General features: G+C 34.4%; 1 protein-coding gene across 1 annotated transcript in view; it reads left to right on the top strand.

The window, feature by feature from the left end:
* Nucleotides 1-18,760, top strand: part of LOC133179124 (collagen alpha-5(VI) chain-like) — a 284,568-nt gene that overhangs the window by 242,372 nt on the left and 23,436 nt on the right. The window contains exons 10-16 of the mRNA XM_061313870.1: nucleotides 12,888-13,325; nucleotides 13,472-13,636; nucleotides 14,669-15,088; nucleotides 16,818-17,000; nucleotides 17,100-17,171; nucleotides 17,595-17,759; nucleotides 17,953-18,025. Coding sequence (XP_061169854.1) covers nucleotides 12,888-13,325; nucleotides 13,472-13,636; nucleotides 14,669-15,088; nucleotides 16,818-17,000; nucleotides 17,100-17,171; nucleotides 17,595-17,759; nucleotides 17,953-18,025 — 1,516 coding nt within the window. The remainder of the gene's footprint in view (nucleotides 1-12,887; nucleotides 13,326-13,471; nucleotides 13,637-14,668; nucleotides 15,089-16,817; nucleotides 17,001-17,099; nucleotides 17,172-17,594; nucleotides 17,760-17,952; nucleotides 18,026-18,760) is intronic.

Genomic DNA, 18,760 nt, shown 5'->3' with positions numbered 1-18,760 from the left:
ATTCAAAGGATGCACATTGTTGAGACCATCATTCTAAACAACTTTTGTTCAATATTGCTTTTTCAAAATGTTTCCCCTTTTCGAGATATAAACCGTCAAAGATTTAGCATTCTGGCCCCTTGTGGCCCCTAATTATGTGCCATATGACGTAAAAATCACAATATATAGTTGTAAATTGTTTAGATAAATATTTTTGCTTCAGTAATGTATACCAAAATATTGCTTATTTAAGAGTTAAAGATTAAAGACTTTTGGCCCCTATCGGCCCCTAATATGACAAGTCAGCCCTTTTTTCTTGATATCATGTTACAGATCTTGTCATTCTGCACAAATTTTGTTCAATATGTTTTAACAAAATAATTATACTTTAAAAGATATGACACAAAATGTCTCAAAAATTCACTCATGATTCGTGTCCTAAATTTCGACTCCTACCGAGCCTCCATACTAGGCACTTCCGGAAAATATCTAAACCCAGGTGCATAATGGCAACATGTCCTCTATCAACACAGAAGATTTCAGCGTTCTAGCTTAAGCCGTTTTTGAGTTCCATCGCAGACAAGGAGGTCCTCTGAATTTTAATAAAAGGGCGATAACTCCCGACCGGAAGTGATTTTCAAAAAACGATATTGCCGGAATTAACTTCAGATGTCAACGCATCAACCATGAAAATTTGAATAAAATCGAACGAGCCATCTCCGAGAAATCGTCTGCACAAATTTTGTAAGAAGAAAAAAGAATAATAACTAGATGGTTCTCGTTGCGAGCAACGAGTGGGTCTTCCGTTTGATTTTAGATAAGATTAGTCAAGATCTTGACTGAGATATTCATCTGTAAAAGGTGAAAGGATGCATATTGTCTAAAACATTATTCTGAGCATCTTTTGTTCAATATTGCTTATCAAAATATTTCCCCTTCTCGAGATATAAAGTGTCAAAGATTTAGCATTCTGGCCCCTTATGGCCCCTTATTACGTAACATATGATCAAAATTTTATAATATATAGTTGCAGAATGTAAAGATAAACATTTTTGCTTCAATGATTTATAACAAAATATTGATCATTAAAGAGTTATAGATGAAAGACGTTTGGCCCTTATGAGCCCCTAATGTGAGGGGTCAGCCCCTTTTTCTCTTGATATCAAATGAAAGGTCTTGTGATTTTGAACACTTTTTGTTCAACAACTATTCAGAAATTTCCTTTCGTTTAAGAGATATATAGAATAACAATATTTAGGGGCCGGCCCTCCAAGTCCTTAATGGGGATGTCTTGCAAAAATTAAAAGGGTGTGTATTTTTAAGAACATTATTCTGAACATCTTTTGTTCAATATTGCTTATCAAAATATTTCCCCTTTTCGAGATATAATGTGTCAAAGATTTAGTATTCTGGCCCCTTATGGCCCCTTATTACGTAACATATGATCAAAATTTTATAATACATAGTTGCAGAATCTTAAGATAAACATTTTTGCTTCAATAATTTAAAACAAAATATTAATCATTAAAGAGTTATAGATGAAAGACTTTTGGCTCTTCTGAGCACCTAATTTAAGGGGTCAGCCCCTTTTACTTGATATCAAATGAAAGGTCTTGTGATTTTGAACACTTTTTGTTTAACAACTATTCAGAAATTCTTTTTCGTTTCTGAGATATTTGCAAAAGATATATTTAGGGGCCAGTCCTTCAACTCTTTAATGGGGACGTTTAGCGAAAATCAAAAGGTTAAATATTGTTTAGAACATTATTTTGAACATCTTTTATTTAATATTGCTTATCAAAATATTCCCCGCTTTCGAGATATAGAGTGCCAAAGATTTGGCATTCTGGCCCCTTTTGGCCCCCTAATTATGTAACAGATGACATAAATATTATAATATATAGTTGTAAATTGTTATGATAAACTTTTTTGCTTCTTTAATGTATACCAAAATATTGATCGTTAAAGAGTTATTGATTTAATACTTTTGGCCCCTCTCGGCCCCTAATATGATAAGTCAGCCCTTTTTTCTTGATACCATATTAAAGATCTTGTCATTCTGCACAAATATTCTTCAGTATGTTTTAACAAAATAATTATACTTTAGAAGATATGATACAAAATGTCTCAAAAATTCACTTATGATTCGTGTCCTAAATTTCGACCCCTACCGAGCTTCCATACTAGGCACTTCCGGAAAATATCCAAACCCAGGTGCAACATGGCAACATGTCCTCTATCATCACTGAAAATTTCAGCACTCTAGCCTAAGCCGTTTTTGAGTTCCATCGCAGACAAGGAGGTCCTCTAAATTTTGATAAAAGGGCGATAACTTCTGACCGGAAGTAAATATCACTTAACGAAATTGCCGGAATTAACTTCAGATATCAACGCATCTACCATGAAAATTTGAATGAAATCGAACGAGCCATCTCCGAGAAATCGTCTGCACAAATTTTGTAAGAAGAAAAAAGAATAATAATAAAGGTAAAAAAGAAACCGAAGAATAATAGAAGGGTCTTCCGCTGAAGACGGAAGACCCTAATAAAGGTAAAAAAGAAACCGAAGAATAATAGAAGAGTCTTCCGCTGAAGACGGAAGACCCTAACTAGATGCGATCTCGTTGCGAGCAACGAGTGGGTCTTCCGTCCGATTTTTGATAAGATGAGATACGTATTTAACTCAGATTTTTGTTCATAAATATATAAATAGTCAAAACGTACAATTTGCTTCAGTTGTGTTTAACGAAATTTTGATCATTAAAGAGTTATGAATAAAAGGTTTTTGTCCCCTCTTAGGGCACCTAAAAAACGTAATATTTGATGAATATTTTAAAATACTTAAAGTAGGATCGTGAAGATGAACATTACTGTTAAAGAGTTACAGATAAGACTTTTGGCCCCTCTGAGCCGCTAGAACATTATTCTAAACAACTTTTGTTCAATATTGCTTTTCAAAATATTTCCCCCTTTCGAGATATAATGCATCAAAGATTAAGCATTCTGGCCCCTTATGGCCCTTAATTACGTAATATTTTATGAAAATTTTAAAATATATGGTTGCAAATTGTGAAGATGAACATTTTTGTTTCAATAATAAATGTCAAAATATTTAACGTTAAAAAGTTATAGGTGAAAGACTTTTGGCCCCTCTAAGCCCCTTATTTGAGGGGTCAGCCCCTTTCTCTTGATATCACATGAAAGGTCTTGTAATTCTGAAGACTTTTTGTTCAACAACTATTCAGAAGTTTCGTTTCGTTTTCGAGATATGTAGACTTGAAATATTTAGGGGCCGTCCCTATATGTCCTTATAGGGGCTGTTTAGGAAAAATTAAAAGGATGCACATTGTTGAGACCATCATTCTAAATAACTTTTGTTCAAGATTGCTTTTCAAAATGTTTCCCCTTTTCGAGATATAAAGCGTCAAAGATTTAGCATTCTGGCCCCTTATGGCCCCTAATTACGCAAAATTTGAAGAAAATTTTAAGATATATAGTTGCAGATTGTGAAGATGAACATTTTTGCTTCAATAATTAATATCAAAATATTTAACGTTAAAAAGTTATAGGTGAAAGACTTTTGGCCCCTCTAAGCCCCTTATTTGAGGGGTCAGCCCCTTTCTCTTGATATCACATGAAAGGTCTTGTAATTCTGAAGACTTTTTGTTCAACAACTATTCAGAAGTTTCGTTTTGTTTTCGAGATATGTAGACTTGAAATATTTAGGGGCCGTCCCTTTATGTCCTTATAGGGGCTGTTTAGGAAAAATTAAAAGGATGCACATTGTTGAGACCATCATTCTAAATAACTTTTGTTCAATATTGCTTTTCAAAATGTTTCCCCTTTTCGAGATATAAAGCGTCAAAGATTTAGCATTCTGGCCCCTTATGGCCCCTAATTACGCAAAATTTGAAGAAAATTTTAAGATATATAGTTGCAGATTGTGAAGATGAACATTTTTGCTTCAATAATTAATATCAAAATATTTAACGTTAAAAAGTTATAGGTGAAAGACTTTTGGCCCCTCTAAGCCCCTTATTTGAGGGGTCAGCCCCTTTCTCTTGACATCACATGAAAGGTCTTGTAATTCTGAAGACTTTCTGTTCAACAACTATTCAGAAGTTTCGTTTCGTTTTCGAGAGTCGTTGACTTGAAATATTTAGGGGCCGTCCCTTTAAGTCCTTAAAGGGGCTGTTTAGGAAAAATTTAAAGGATGCATATTGTTGACACCATCATTCTAAACAACTTTTGTTCAATATTGCTTTTCAAAATGTTTCCCCTTTTCGAGATATAATGCGTCAAAGATTTAACATTCTGGCCCCTTATGGCCCCTAATTACGTAATATTTTATAAAAATTTTAAAATATATGGTTGCAAATTGTGAAGATGAACATTTTTGCTTCAATAATTAATATCAAAATATTTAACGTTAAAAAGTTATAGGTGAAAGACTTTTGGCCCCTCTAAGCCCCTTATTTGAGGGGTCAGCCCCTTTCTCTTGATATCACATGAAAGGTCTTGTAACTCTGAAGACTTTTTGTTCAACAACTATTCAGAAGTTTCGTTTTGTTTTCGAGATATGTAGACTTGACATATTAAGGGGCCGTCCCTTTAAGTCCTTATAGGGGCTTTTTAGGGAAAATTCAAAGGATGCACATTGTTGAGACTATCATTCTAAACAACATTTGTTCAATATTGCTTTTCAAAATGTTTCCCCTTTTCGAGATATAAAGCATCAAATATTTAGCATTCTGGCCCCTTGTGGCCCCTATATATGTGACATATGACGTAAAAATCATAATATATAGTTGTAGTTTGTTGAGATAAGTATTTTTGCTTCAGTAATGTATACCAAAATGTTGCTTGTTTAAGAGTTATCGATTAAAGACTTTTGGCCCCTCTCGGCCCCTAATGTGATGAGTCAGCGCTTTTTTCTTGATATCATGTTACAGATCTTTTCATTTTGCACAAATTCTGTTCAATATGTTTTAACAAAATAACTATACTTTAAAAGATACGACACAAAATGTCTCTAAAATTCACTCATGATTGGTGTCCTAAATTTCGACCCCTACCGAGCTTCCATACTAGGCACTTCCGGAAAATATCTAAACCCAGGTGCATAATGGCAACATGTCCTCTATCATCACTGAAAATTTCAGCGCTCTAGCTTAAGCCGTTTTTGAGTTCCATCGCAGACAAGAAGGTCCTCTAAATTTTGATAAAAGGGAGATAACTTCCGACCGGAAGTACATTTCAAAAAATTGAAAAATACGTATAAGGTTCAGGTAAAGATACATCTTCCCTGAATTTTCAAGTAAATCGATCGAGCCATCTCCGAGAAATCTTCTGCACAAAAATTGTAAAGAAAAAAAGAATAATAACTAGATGGTTCTCGTTGCGAGCAACGAGTGGGTCTTCCGTCTGATTCTGGATAAGATTAGTCAGGATCTTGACTGAGATATTCATCTATAAAAAGTGAAAGGATGCATAATGTTTAAAACATTAGTCTGAGCATCTTTTGTTCAATATTGCTTATCAAAATATCAATATATATTTTCGAGATATAAAGTGTCAAAGATTTTGCATTCTGGCCCCTTATGGCCCCTTATTACGTAACATATGATCCAAATTTTATAATATATAGTTGCAGAATGTTAAGATGAACATTTTTGCTTCAATAACCTATAACAAAATATTCATCATTAAAGAGTAACAGATGAAAGACTTTTGGCCCTTCTGAGCCCCTAATTTGAGGGGTCAGCCCCTTTTTCTTGATATCAAATGAAAGTTCTTATGATTTTGAAGATTTTTTGTTCAACATCTATTCAGAAATTTCCTTTCGTATAAGAGATATATAGAATAGCAATATTTAGGGGCCAGCCCTCCGAGTCCTTAATGGGGATGTCCTGCAAAAATTAAAAGGGTGTATATTGTTTAGAACATTATTCTGAACATCTTTTGTTCAATATTGCTTATCAAAATAATTCCCCTTTTCGAGATATAAAGTGTCAAAGATTTAGCATTCTGGCCCCTTATGGCCCCTTATTACGTAACCTACGATCCAAATTTTATAACATATAGTTGCAGAATGTTAAGATGAACATTTTTGCTTCAGTAATATATAACAAAATATTCATCATTAAAAAGTTATAGATGAAAGACTTTTGGCCCTTCTGAGCCCCTAATTTGAGGGGTCAGCCCCTTTTTCTTGATATCAAATGAAAGGTCTTGTGATTTTGAAGACTTTTTGTTCAACATGTTATAACAAAATACTTCTGTTTAAAATGTTATTGTAAGAAATGTCTCTAAAATTCTCTCATAAATCACGTCCTAAATTTCGACCCCTACCGACTTCCATACTTCGCACTTCCGGAAAATTTGAAAACCAAGGTGCACATCTAGAACATGTCCTCTATCACCACTAAAAGTTTTAACACTCTAGCATTTGTCGTTCTTGAGTTTTTGTGCAGACACAAAGTCTATCTAAAAATCGATCAAAGGGCGATAACTTCCGACCGGAAGTGATTTTTCAAAAACTGAAATGCCGTTATAAACTTCAGATAGGAACGCATTAACCCTGAAAATTTGAAGCAAATCAATCGAGCGATCTCCGAGAAATCTTCTGCACAAAATCGGTAAGGAAAAAAAAAGAATAATAATAATAAGACTAGACGAGCTTGTTGCAAAGCAACAAATAAGTCTTCCGTCTTTATTTCAAGGAGATGAGATCGAGATCGAGAGACATCTACGGTCATATGAGCAAAAATGAGCCATTTACCATTACTTCCGGTGTGACCGGAAGTGACGTAATTTTGACGACTTTTGATGATCTCCTTAGATGCTACTTGTCATTTTCAACAACGTTGCTTCTATGATGCTATACAAATTCTCAATACTTTTTGAGATATCAGGAAAACACTTTTGGCCCCTCTAGCTCCCTAATTTTAGGGGCCAGCCCCTTATTGTTGATATCCTTTGAAAGATCGTAACATTCTACACAACTTTTGTTCTATATGTTTTAGCAAAATATTTACAGGTAAAAAGATATTGTAGAAAAAGTGTTAGAAATTTTAAAAATCCCGATAGGACATTTGTCGGGCCATAGCGAGTGCCCACGTGCGGCACTTCCGGGGAAAGAGAAATGCGTATGTCACATCTACACATAATGCTCTAGCATCGCTGAAAAATTTCATGCTTCTACCTGGAAGCGCTTTCGAGGAAACTGCCGGACAAAGTGACCTTCCGAAAATCACTAAATCGCGGAAAGCTCGGAACCGGAAGTGACGTCATCAAAACAAAAAAATATACGTCTAGATTTTTTAATGTTCTATCAGACCTGTAAGTTTCATGAAAATCGAGCGAGCCGTTTCCGAGAACTCGCGTGCACAAAATCGGTAAGAAAAAAACAATAATAATAATAACAAAAAATAGTGGAAAAGAAACCTAAGAAAAACAAGAAGGTCTTCCGCTGAAGACGGAAGACCTTAAAAAGTGAAAAATCAACAATAGAATAATAGAAGGGTCTTCCGCAGAAGACGGAAGACCCTAATAAAAGTGAAAAAGAAACAATAGAATAATAGAAGGGTCTTCCGTTGGAGACGAAAGACCCTAATAATAAAAGTGAAAAAGAAACAATAGAATAATAGAAGGGTCTTCCGTTGGAGACGGAAGACCCTAATTATAGATCTTCGACTCCGTGTACACTTTATTCATGAATTAATGATCACGTGATCTGTACTAATTAATATTCATTATCATTATGATATTTTCTAAAAATCCTGATAATTCAATTATCAATGTTCTTTTGAAATAAAAAAAATGTAATTTTAATATTTTCATCATGTTTTAACATGATGAAAATATCAAATTTACATTTTTTTTTTATTTATTGACATATGTCAACAAGTAAGTATATTTTCCACGGCCAAAAACATCTGTATTTTCCCCACTCGAGGCTCATTCGCTTTGCCTAAACTCTAACCTAAGTGTGGTTTTCAAGTTCAAAAGGAACCATGTTATCATTTTTAACAAATAATTTTTCTTTTGAAACTGAAAGTACAACTTACTCACGTTCACGTCATATGAAGAAGAACTCTGTCAAAAAATTCCACATTGAAAGGTTCTCATATTACTAAAGCACTGGCTCTAGGCTTTTAGAAGAATATTTACCCTGGATTTAAGATTTTGCACCTAGTTTCTATGTAGGAAATGTTGAAAACATAATAACGATGCATTTTTTTCTGATTTCTTGGGGCTTACTATTTTGATTGTTTCTTTTTAACAGCTTCCACAGAAATCAGTAAAAATACACCAGATGACCAAACTTACATTAGTCTGACGTCCAATTGTTTAGTAGCGATGGGTAGGGACAATCTGAAATTCAGAGCAAGAGCAAACAATGACATACACATTGCCATTGGTACCGACGATTGTGACAACTGTGGTACACACTATGAAATTATCTATGGCGGATGGGCAAATACAAAATCTGCCATCAGGAATGGTATAGGTGGTACAGAATGTGATGCACACAGCCAAAATATTCTGGACCAAACTTTCTTCGACGAGTTCTGGATTTCATGGTCCGGGAATTATATCCGTGCCGGCACCGGTAGTACAGTCGGCAGTAATATTATCATGAGTTGTACACGTTCCACTCCTTTCGGTGCCAATTATATCTTGATCAAGACAGGATGGGGTTCAGGCGGTGAATGGAGATTTCCAAACGGTTTGTTAACTGATAATTTACTTTTATTTCTTTCTGAAATTGCAGATGCATGAAACATTTTTGAAACAAATTATCATGCTAGCTACACATTGTTTTTCCTTATCAGATGTTGCATGCATACAGAAAAAAAACAGTAACGTTGACATCACTGCTGACAAAACTGGCTGCTATGAAGTGAGCACATACGCATGTGCGTCTGGATACAAACAAACTGCAGGAAACACACAACGTACCTGTGGGTTTGGGCAGATTTGGTCGGGATATCCCTTGGTCTGTTCAGGTTAGCGTAAAACAAATCTTTTGATTCCTCCTTACATGATTTTATTGTGGAATGTGTAAATTACAGTAATTCGTTTTTTTTTCCAGTTTCAACTTGCAAAATTGACATTTTGTTCATCATCGAGGCATCCTCATATACGTCCTCCATTTACTCAGCGTTAGTAGAGGCCATTGGCGATTTGGCGGGAGCGTTGAAAATTTCAGCGAGTGATATACAAGTTGGGGTTATAACCTATGACGACACAGTAGACCAGAATATCAAGTTTAATGCCTACTCTTCCGCATCATCGTTAGGCAGTGCTATTACGTCATTATCAATATCAAGTGCTTCTTCGTCTGTTGACTTGGCCGAGGCTTTGCGATACGGATTTTACGAATTCTTTACATTGTCCAATGGAAACAGATTCGAAGCTTACAGACATTTTGTTCTTGTAGCTAAAACACATTCTCTGAACGGCTCAGTTGTGGCAAATGCTATTCGACAAATCTCCAAGAATCAAGTTTTTACAATCGGTAAAAGAAATTATGCAAGTAATTCCAATGATATTGAGAAGGGAAATTTTTTTCTGATGGTATGGATAATAATAAATATTTACAAATGTTGTATACTACAGTTTCCTGCCAGATTTAAAGGCATGGTTTAAGTATAGTTATTGTATTTTCCTCTTAGGATGTTATCTACTTTAATTTTTAGCCAGCTTGTGTCAAACTCATTAACTTTCTCTACATTTTTTTCTCAAAATAATTAAGAATCTTTAAAATAGGCTGTAAATTTGACCACAGGAAAAGATCTGCATAATTACTAACTTGTACTTTGCAATAATGTTCTTGTAGTAGCTAGAGGAATCGTTTATCTTTTTCATCATGGTGGTTGTAAATAATTTAGGCTGGGGAGAAAGTCAACTTTTTAAAATAAATTACCAAAGGCTTTGAAAACAAAATTTGTTCTTGACAGCTTCTGATACATTTTTACCGAGTCTTTCTTCCATTTCATCTAGTCGTACATATTAAGGATAGTTCATAATTATAACTTTTTTTATATTCCAATAAAGAGTGTAATCTTTTTCACCAAATGCCCTTATGAGAATCCAATCCCCGTAATGGCTCAGTTTTTATAATAAACAACGCTCTCAAAAATGAGGAAATATCGTATTAAATTTAAACAATTTCAAAAGTCGTGGAGTTAATAATTATTAATGTATGTGATAGTAAAACAGAGAAATTTTAGAATACATGTATTGCTAATTATAAAGCCCATTGAATTTCAGGCATTGATCCTCCTTCTTCTTTGGTCACTGATCTTAAGGCGATCGCTGGAGATGACAGCAGGTACTGGCAAGTAAACTCTCCGGCAGATCTATATCCTAAATTCAATGATATTCTACAGCAAATTGCTGTTTGTCCGACAACAGCTCTCCCTGATCCCGTGACAGTAGGTAAGTCAAAATATCAAGTTGTATAATAGAGAAGAATGTATTTCATAATTAAATAATTATAATGAAAAGAAAAAAACCCTCATAGAAACGTCTGCCAATGGTGGGTCTTCATAATAGGGCCTTATTTTCATATTCACTTGTGGAAAGTACAATCATGCTTCATGCAGTCGATCTCGACAACTTTACTGTTTGGAAAAAAAAGAACAAGCTCTGGATAAACATCTATTAAATAGCAAACAAAGGTATTCGATGCAATCAGAAATTAAAATAGCAGTTTCTGACAATCCTGATCAGTTGTGCATAAATAAAAGGGAACACATGTAATTTTGGATATCAATAACAAACTCAATAACAAAATATACAGTCCCGATAGTGTGTGGATTTCTGTTTATTACGAATATATAAAGTCAAAGTGATCTTGTATGGGTTATTTTGTTTAATTTTAAAATGTGATTTGCAAATTTTTAACGGCAAAGTTGCTGCCTATTGTACAATACACAAATTCTATTTTAATACAATTTTCAGACTGCAAGCTGGACATTGCGTTTATAGTTGAAAGCTATAATATGCGTTTTTCAAAGACGTTCTTGGCAGGATTAATGGAGGATATTCCAATATCTTCTGATGGAGTAAGAGTGGGGTTTGTAACATATGATTCCGGGGCATCAAAGGAGTTTGGGCTTACAACTTACACAAGCTCCGAGTCCGTCAGGGGAGCAATTGAAAATGTGCCTGACAGAACTAGATCGGATCACTTTGTATACGAAGGATTAAAAAAAGCCCGGGACAGCGTATTCACGACCACAGATGACCGTGAAGATGCCAATAACCATTACGTTTTTGTTGTGGGGCCATTTTACAGCGAAACGGCTGCTGTTTCGCGCGAAATCAGGGGCAGTGGAAACAATTTTGTCTTTGCAGCTCGTAAGTTTCTACAGATCATGTATTGAATTTTTTTGTAGACAATAAATGGGATTATAAAAATATCAAGTAATTTTAAAAAAAAATATTTTTGCAGATATCGGCTCATCATTTCAATCCGAATACCAGGAATCTGTTGATTCTTGTGGTGATTATACAAGATACACCAATGCCGATTCATATGATAACCTGGTCAACATCAGACAACAGTTTATACAGAAGATCACTTCATGTGAAGCAATAATTGAAATAACTCAAGGTACTTTTGATTTACTTTGATTTAAAATATATGAATCAAAAACTGATGATTCAGGTTTTTTGTGACCTGATTCAATATCTACCTGCCTGTGCGTTGAACAATTTTGGACCAAACATGTAAAGACGCCCCCTTAAGAATTGTGTCTCTAGTCTTTTTAATAATAGTTTGATAATTAACCAAGGTAAGAAAAAAAATTGCTCTTAATTGAAATGTTGGTTATCCGAAACCAAAGTAATTTTTCCCTCTCCAATTTGGGTCACAATCAAAAATACCTCAGTCTTTCCTTTTCCTTGTAAACACAGTCAAAATTAGAGGAAACCGATTTAAAATTATTGATAATTTGTTGATGACGTTTGTGATTAATTGGAGAATAATGGCTGCGTTATCTCTTTGATCTTCGCGATAACCGTAGTAGAATTATGGATATCCATCAATTCATGAAGTAATCTTGTGAAATATCTTTTTGCAGCTGTGTGCTGTTGAGATTTTAGAATTTTATCTTCCTGTTCTTTACTCGCTGCAACTCCAGTCCTTCAGATGAGACCGTATAAACCGAGGTCCCGTGTCGCAGAAGGTGCTGGCATGAAAAAGATCCCTCACTACTCAATGGCCCTAAGTGCCGTGTATAGGTCATAATTTGCAGCTCTCCACCGACAAGTGGTGGCGTCTCCATATGAGTGTAAAATTCTCGACAGAAACGTTAAACAATAAACAAACAAACAAATTTGCTGCAACTTTTTCTGCACCTAAACACTGAATGTTAAATCATTTTTAACACAATTTTTATATTAATAATCTATGCATAAAATGAATTGAAACGATTCCATAAACGACGGATTTATTTTTCGGTCTTTTCATTGCTGTGGAATCATCATTGTTCGGGAAGGGGGATGTCCATGAATTTTGTTTCACCCTTGCCCAAGATTTTTCATCTCTTTGATCAATAACTTTTATATTATCAGTGTATCTCGGTTTACTGAACTCCTTTATTTAAGATTTAACCAAGAAATACCTTCCCAATTTTGGTTGCTCACGTTGACACCACACGAAATAAAAAAAATCTACAGTAGTTGGTGCTTTCATGAAAATTACGAAGTTTATATAATACATATAAATGAGATATAAGCACATTAAATCCCCTGCTGTTTCAATAAACATTTTCTCTTTAATACTAAACTAAGTGTTTAAAAATTTATTGCCGAAATATTCTTTTGTATTATTGAACTCCAAAGCTTATATAATTAAAAACTGTTTCAACATCATCTGGTTTAAATGTTTTTCAGACTGTAAAATTGACTTAGCCTTCATAATTGATGACACAGACACTATCAGCGCATCCAAGTTCCAGGAAATGAAAACTTTCCTTATTAGTCTTGTCACCAAAATAGTTGTCGGTGACAATGCAGTAAGAATAGGGGTCGTAACTTACGGTGACGATGCAACCACTGTTTTCCCCCTAAAACAGTACTCTACTGCATCTGATGTGAAAACTGCTATTAACGGCATAACTCAAGGAAATGCAGCGTACGGTCGGGATCGCCGCTTGGTGGATAAAGCTCTTTTGTACACCCTCTGGAACTTCTTCACCAAAGAGAACGGAGAGCGTGAAGATGCTAAGAATTTCTACGTTGTTCTAACATATGGAGGTTCCTATGGCATGCAAGTGTCAGATTATGGAGCAGCCATCCAGTACAATTCAATGGTCGAACTATTCATACTTGGTATTTATTCACATTGCCTTTAAGTATTATGATTCTTGTTTGTTATCTGCAAAGAGTTTAAAATAAAGATTTCGGATTCCATGGCTCAAAGACCATTCTTATGATATTCTGCCGAGCATCCGAAAAAATGCTAGAATTTTTTTCAGGTGCTAATGTATCATCAAGCTTCGACTCTGATTTTGAGGGTGCAGTAACTGAAGGAAGGTACATGTCAGCCAGCAATTTTATAGAACTTCAGTGTAATAGCAAAGGTCTGGTCTCCAACATTACTGAGTGCCCCACAGAGGACCCTGTACCTCCTGCTACGCCCAGTAAGTCTGGTGAAACGTTTCTTTCTTCTTTTTTTTAAAAGTCATATAAAATTACTATAATCAGTAATTTTTTGACATTTTAATCAGGACGTGTTACAAATGCATTTGAAAAAATTTCATGATGCAGAGTAAAACGATTTGCTTACTCTCAGTTTTTCTTGCATCAGGATTTATCGCAGTTCATGAGCATGTTAAACGCTTTGTCTACCTTTTGTGGACAATTATAGTAATGAATAATGTTCATATTTTATGGGGGTTTTTTGTTTTTTTTTAACATGTGTTTATGTAATATGATATTAAATTCTATTTTCTAAAATATTAAAAGACAAAAAGGAGTCAGTACGTCTAAATTGATATTTTTTCTTACATGTAGACACTGTTGCGAATTATGAAAAACCTCGTACACATCAGTCAATGTAAATTGTATCTTTATAAATCTTTATAAATCTTATTTTGAGTAAATTTATTCCTGTAAAATTTGTAAAATTTTTACAGTGATTTATATTAAATAATACATTTAAATATGGCATATCTAAAAAAATTTTAAAATATTTACACTTAAATAGCATAATTCACTCATTGCTGTATTGGTAATTGCTGATATTATTTTGATAAATCACAGAAGGCAGTTTCCTTCGTGCCTTTGCAAAATTCCCATTTTATTGTAGTAATTGTATTCATTTTCCATCAAATTAATTATTATATCTCAGTGTAGGCGAGAACGCACCCTTTTTATAAAACACATAACGCGTTGATAACACGAGCATTGATTACACTTGTGTTTTATTCTGACTAAAATGGTACTATAAAAGCGTTTGGGTTAAAAAAAAAAACGATACGAGTTGAAATAGCCATGACCTTTAATTTTAATATCAACATCTTAATTTAATGTACTTAAACTAACTATATTGATTAAGAAACCCTAAATTCTGGTGAATTAGAATGTATTCATGAGATTTTTTTTCACTTTGATCAAATGACATTAAACGAAAAATATTTTTTAAAATGTCCTATCAATTTTATTGTTTATAGATTGCAAGCTAGATATATTATTTATGCTGGAGGCTTCTGGTTCTTCTGCCGGTGCAAAATTCATGTACCTGAAAAGCTTTTTTGCCAACCTTGCACGGCAAATCAGCGTATCATCAGACACCGTACGAATAGGTGTCATCACGTACGACTATAAAGGATATAGACAATTTGATCTTCAAACACACACGACCAGTGACGACGTAAGTAAAGCCATAATGAAGATACCAGAGGGTTCGATCCAAAAGAACCTACTGGACAAAGCTTTATTGTATGCAAGAACAACCTACTTCACAGATGCCAACGGAGATCGCGCGGACGCAGCCAATTACTATGTCTTTTCCGTGGATGGAATAAGGGCTGGTTCTGCTATACAAGGAACTGTTATAAATGCTAACTGGCCTGACCAGGTCTTTGCCGTTGGTAAGTAAGAACTCATGTCGATACGCCAGAGCACGTTCTACATACGAACAATATCTAGAACGAGGCAAATGTGATCATGTATCAACAGTCTCATTTGAAGTCGACGTTTCGCACATTCTATAGACTATACAATACACTTTTAAGCCAATAAATTCTGTCGTTAAGCCGATGTTGATTGACATTTTTTCAATCAAATTAATATATTGTTAAGCCATTATTAGTCCCCTACCGGTGAAACCGGAGGGGACTATAGGTTTTCTCTGAGTCTGTCCGTCCGTCTGTGTAGCTGTCTGTCTGTCCCTCTCTCTCTGTCAGTCTGTCCCACTTGGTTTTCAGCACTTTCTTCCTAAACGCTTGCAGATATTGAGCTGATTTTTGGTATGTGAGTGTATCTTGATGAGTTACAGATCAAGTCTGCATTTCGTTCCGCTTCAATGATTTTTGACGGAATAAGGACCTTTTTAATTTTTCAGGGTTTTCCGCATTTTTTTTTCTAAACGCTCAGATATTGAGCTGATTTTTTGTATATGACTTCACCTCGATGAGTTATAGAACAAGTTTCATTTCGTTCCGCGTCATTGATTTTTGACGGAATTATAGCATTTTCAATTTCTAACGGGGGCCAGATTACACTTGCCGGTAGGGGACTAGTATTGCTAATGCAATATTCTCAGAATGCTTATTTTCAATTGAATTGTCTGCGGATTTTCCATTTACATAATCATGACAAGGAGCACACGGCAGGTGTAACCTGTCGACAGGGTATGTATGCTTACTCTTCCATGGCACCTTTACTATCTCTGATGTTTTCAGAGGTCATTGTTTGCTCTGTTCTTAATCTGTTTTGTTCCAATATACTTTTGAACTTGATTACTGTTCTTTATCTTCATATTTAATTATGATATAATAGCATTAAGGATTTATGTTAAACACAGAGAATATTTCATTCTCTTTGTTCAAGTGTTTCAAATAAAATGAAATTTGAAGATAACGAACAGTAATCAAACTCAGAAGTCAATTAAAACAATACTAATTTGGAACAGATCAAACAAAAAAAAACAAAAAATAAATAAAAAATAAACAAATATCAGAGGTGAGATCAGGGGTCATGTAGGAGTAAACATCCCCTGTCGACCGGTCACGCCCGCCTTGTGCTCCTTGTCATGATCGGACAAACGAAAAGATCCGCAGAAAATCGAGTGTGAATACAATGGCCCAACAATTTGTATGAAAAATGCCAGTCAATATTCAACTCAATGATAGATTTTATTTGCTGACAAAGTCATTGTCTCGACCGTAGAATTTGCGAAATGTTGACTTTAAACGAGATTGTTAGAATCTTTGTCCCATCAACTTATTTGTCAACAACCTGCCCCGTTTTTTGAAATTGTACATAGATCATGTTCTTGCTTATCAATTGGGAGACATAAACTCCGTGTGCAGTCAAACAAATCAGATTTTGAATTAAACTTCAGACAATGATTTTGTCTTCTGGTCAAACAAATCACAATTTAACACTCATAACGTGTTATATAAGGTAAGGAGATTCATTTATACATTTTTCACTTCGTCAAGACGAGAGAATATGAATGTGAAGCGTTTTGCCTTTGAGTCTTGTTTCTCTCTCTCTCTCTGATATGCAAAAGGTGAAGATAAATAATTGTGAACAATCTCAAAAATCCACCAATCAAGACGAATCTTGAGTAATGATATTTACTTTTAATTTAAGATATAAACAGTACCTATGCGCCGGAATATAAGGAAGCCGCTGGTGACAATAGCCGTTACTTTTTTGCCTCCTCCTACGAGGACCTGTCATCTATTGAAGCTGCCGTTTTATCAGCCATTAGCAAGTGTCCGTCTCCACAAATAACTACCACCACTGGTGTCTCCTTAAGAAACAAAGACGTCGGTAAGCACAATTAATTTTAATTTTTTGTAGTGGTATTTCTTCACGTAGAGATTTAATGTAATTATGTTCATTAAAAATTCATTACCTTCCATTTTCTAGCTGCTCCTTGTCTTAACAGTTTAATATATATGTATCCAAAGGATTTGACAGCAAACACAGGAGGATCAAGAGGTATTGTACAATTTATCATTACTTTCATTTAGTTTTTCCTAGTATTACAAGAAGAAGATTCAAATGTATTTTCTAATAGCATTATTTTTAGGACATCCTATACAATGATAGTTGTGCATTTACATTCAATTGTATAACTTGGCTAAAAAAGATACAAATTATAATTAACAGATATACTTTACAGAGACAGATATTTATTTTTACTTTCTAGATCGATCACTGTTGTAACCATTTATGATTAAGTATACAACTAAATTTAATTTCCCAGAAAACGCGCACTTCGGTTTGCCACTCGAATTAGCTAAGTTTCTATAATGATTTTGCCGAAGTTAACACAAAGTGAACTGCTTTTTTCTTTCACTCTGTAGAGAACAAGCTAAAATTATAGTAAAGTTTTTATCAGATTTTTGTTTTTATCGTTAGGAATGATGTACCTGATGACAGATTATGTATTTATAATAACCACTTGCTCACGTATCACGTCCTGGGAGTTTTCTTATTCGAGGTCTGGATGGATAGATTTTATGGTGTGGAGACCTACTGGGAATAATTATAAGCTGGTAGCTTTCAACACAATTTATGTTGAAGGTATTTTATTTGTTGTCTTACGTTTTCGTGTACATAAATGAATTTTCCTGTAGGACGGGCGATTATGGTAATTTTTTTATCTTTGATTTTGCATGCAATAAAATTTGCTTATTTCAATTGCAAATTTGCAGTAGAATAAATTGTACTGAATCACTCATATACAAAAATTCTTCCGTAAAAATATCTTTTAAAGGTGTTAATTCAACTGTGTACACTGTTGTGGAATATGAAAGGATCGCTGTTCTTGAAAATGACGTCATCGGATGGTAAGAATTACTGTCTTCAAAGTCAACGATAAACGAATTTCGATGATTAACAAACTTTTACAAAGCTTTTTACTTGTAGCATACATACCCGTAAAAAATGATGTCAAAGAATGAGTGCACTTTAGAGTGTCATTTGGAGCCTTTTCGGCCACCCATTTTAAGCCTTAAATTAGACTATATTGCTAAATTAATCTATGATTATTGTGCATACATATGCTTTTGATATTTATACTTCGATTTTTTTGTTAAACATATTGCTATAATTCCACACAGCGTCATTGAAAAGAACATATATAAGCCTTAAATTCCGGAAATTTGAACTGGACCACTTTCGAATTTAAGGTAACGCAAATGGGCGGAGATATTTAAATCGCATGGAAGTGGAATGTAAACATTTGCACATTATTTCTAGATTGATTCTACAGTATGAATTTAAATGGAGGAGAGAAAGATTGTGTAGTTTCATGATTCACACAAATAATAAGTGATCATTGATCATTTTCATGATTCGTAACCATATGTTTGATGCCTAGCTTCGAATTAGATCAATCTTAAGTTTTCGTATATGATAAAAAATGCCCCCTCTTTTTTCTTTAGCTTGATCATTTTTCGTTTTATATGCTGAATGCTTTTCAATTCAAAGAATGAATGTATGTTTTAAGAAAGATTCACATGTACATGACTTCGATGTCACACTACATTTAATCGTAATTCACTGTACATGTAGTACGTAGA

The sequence above is a fragment of the Saccostrea echinata genome, unplaced genomic scaffold (assembly GCF_033153115.1).
Source record: "Saccostrea echinata isolate AGI-Se365-2 ecotype Australia unplaced genomic scaffold, CSIRO_AGI_Sech_v1 ptg000004l, whole genome shotgun sequence".
NCBI lineage: Eukaryota > Metazoa > Mollusca > Bivalvia > Ostreida > Ostreidae > Saccostrea > Saccostrea echinata.
The sequence above is the reverse complement of the archived record's forward strand: the minus strand, read 5'-3'. Positions and strand labels throughout refer to the sequence as shown.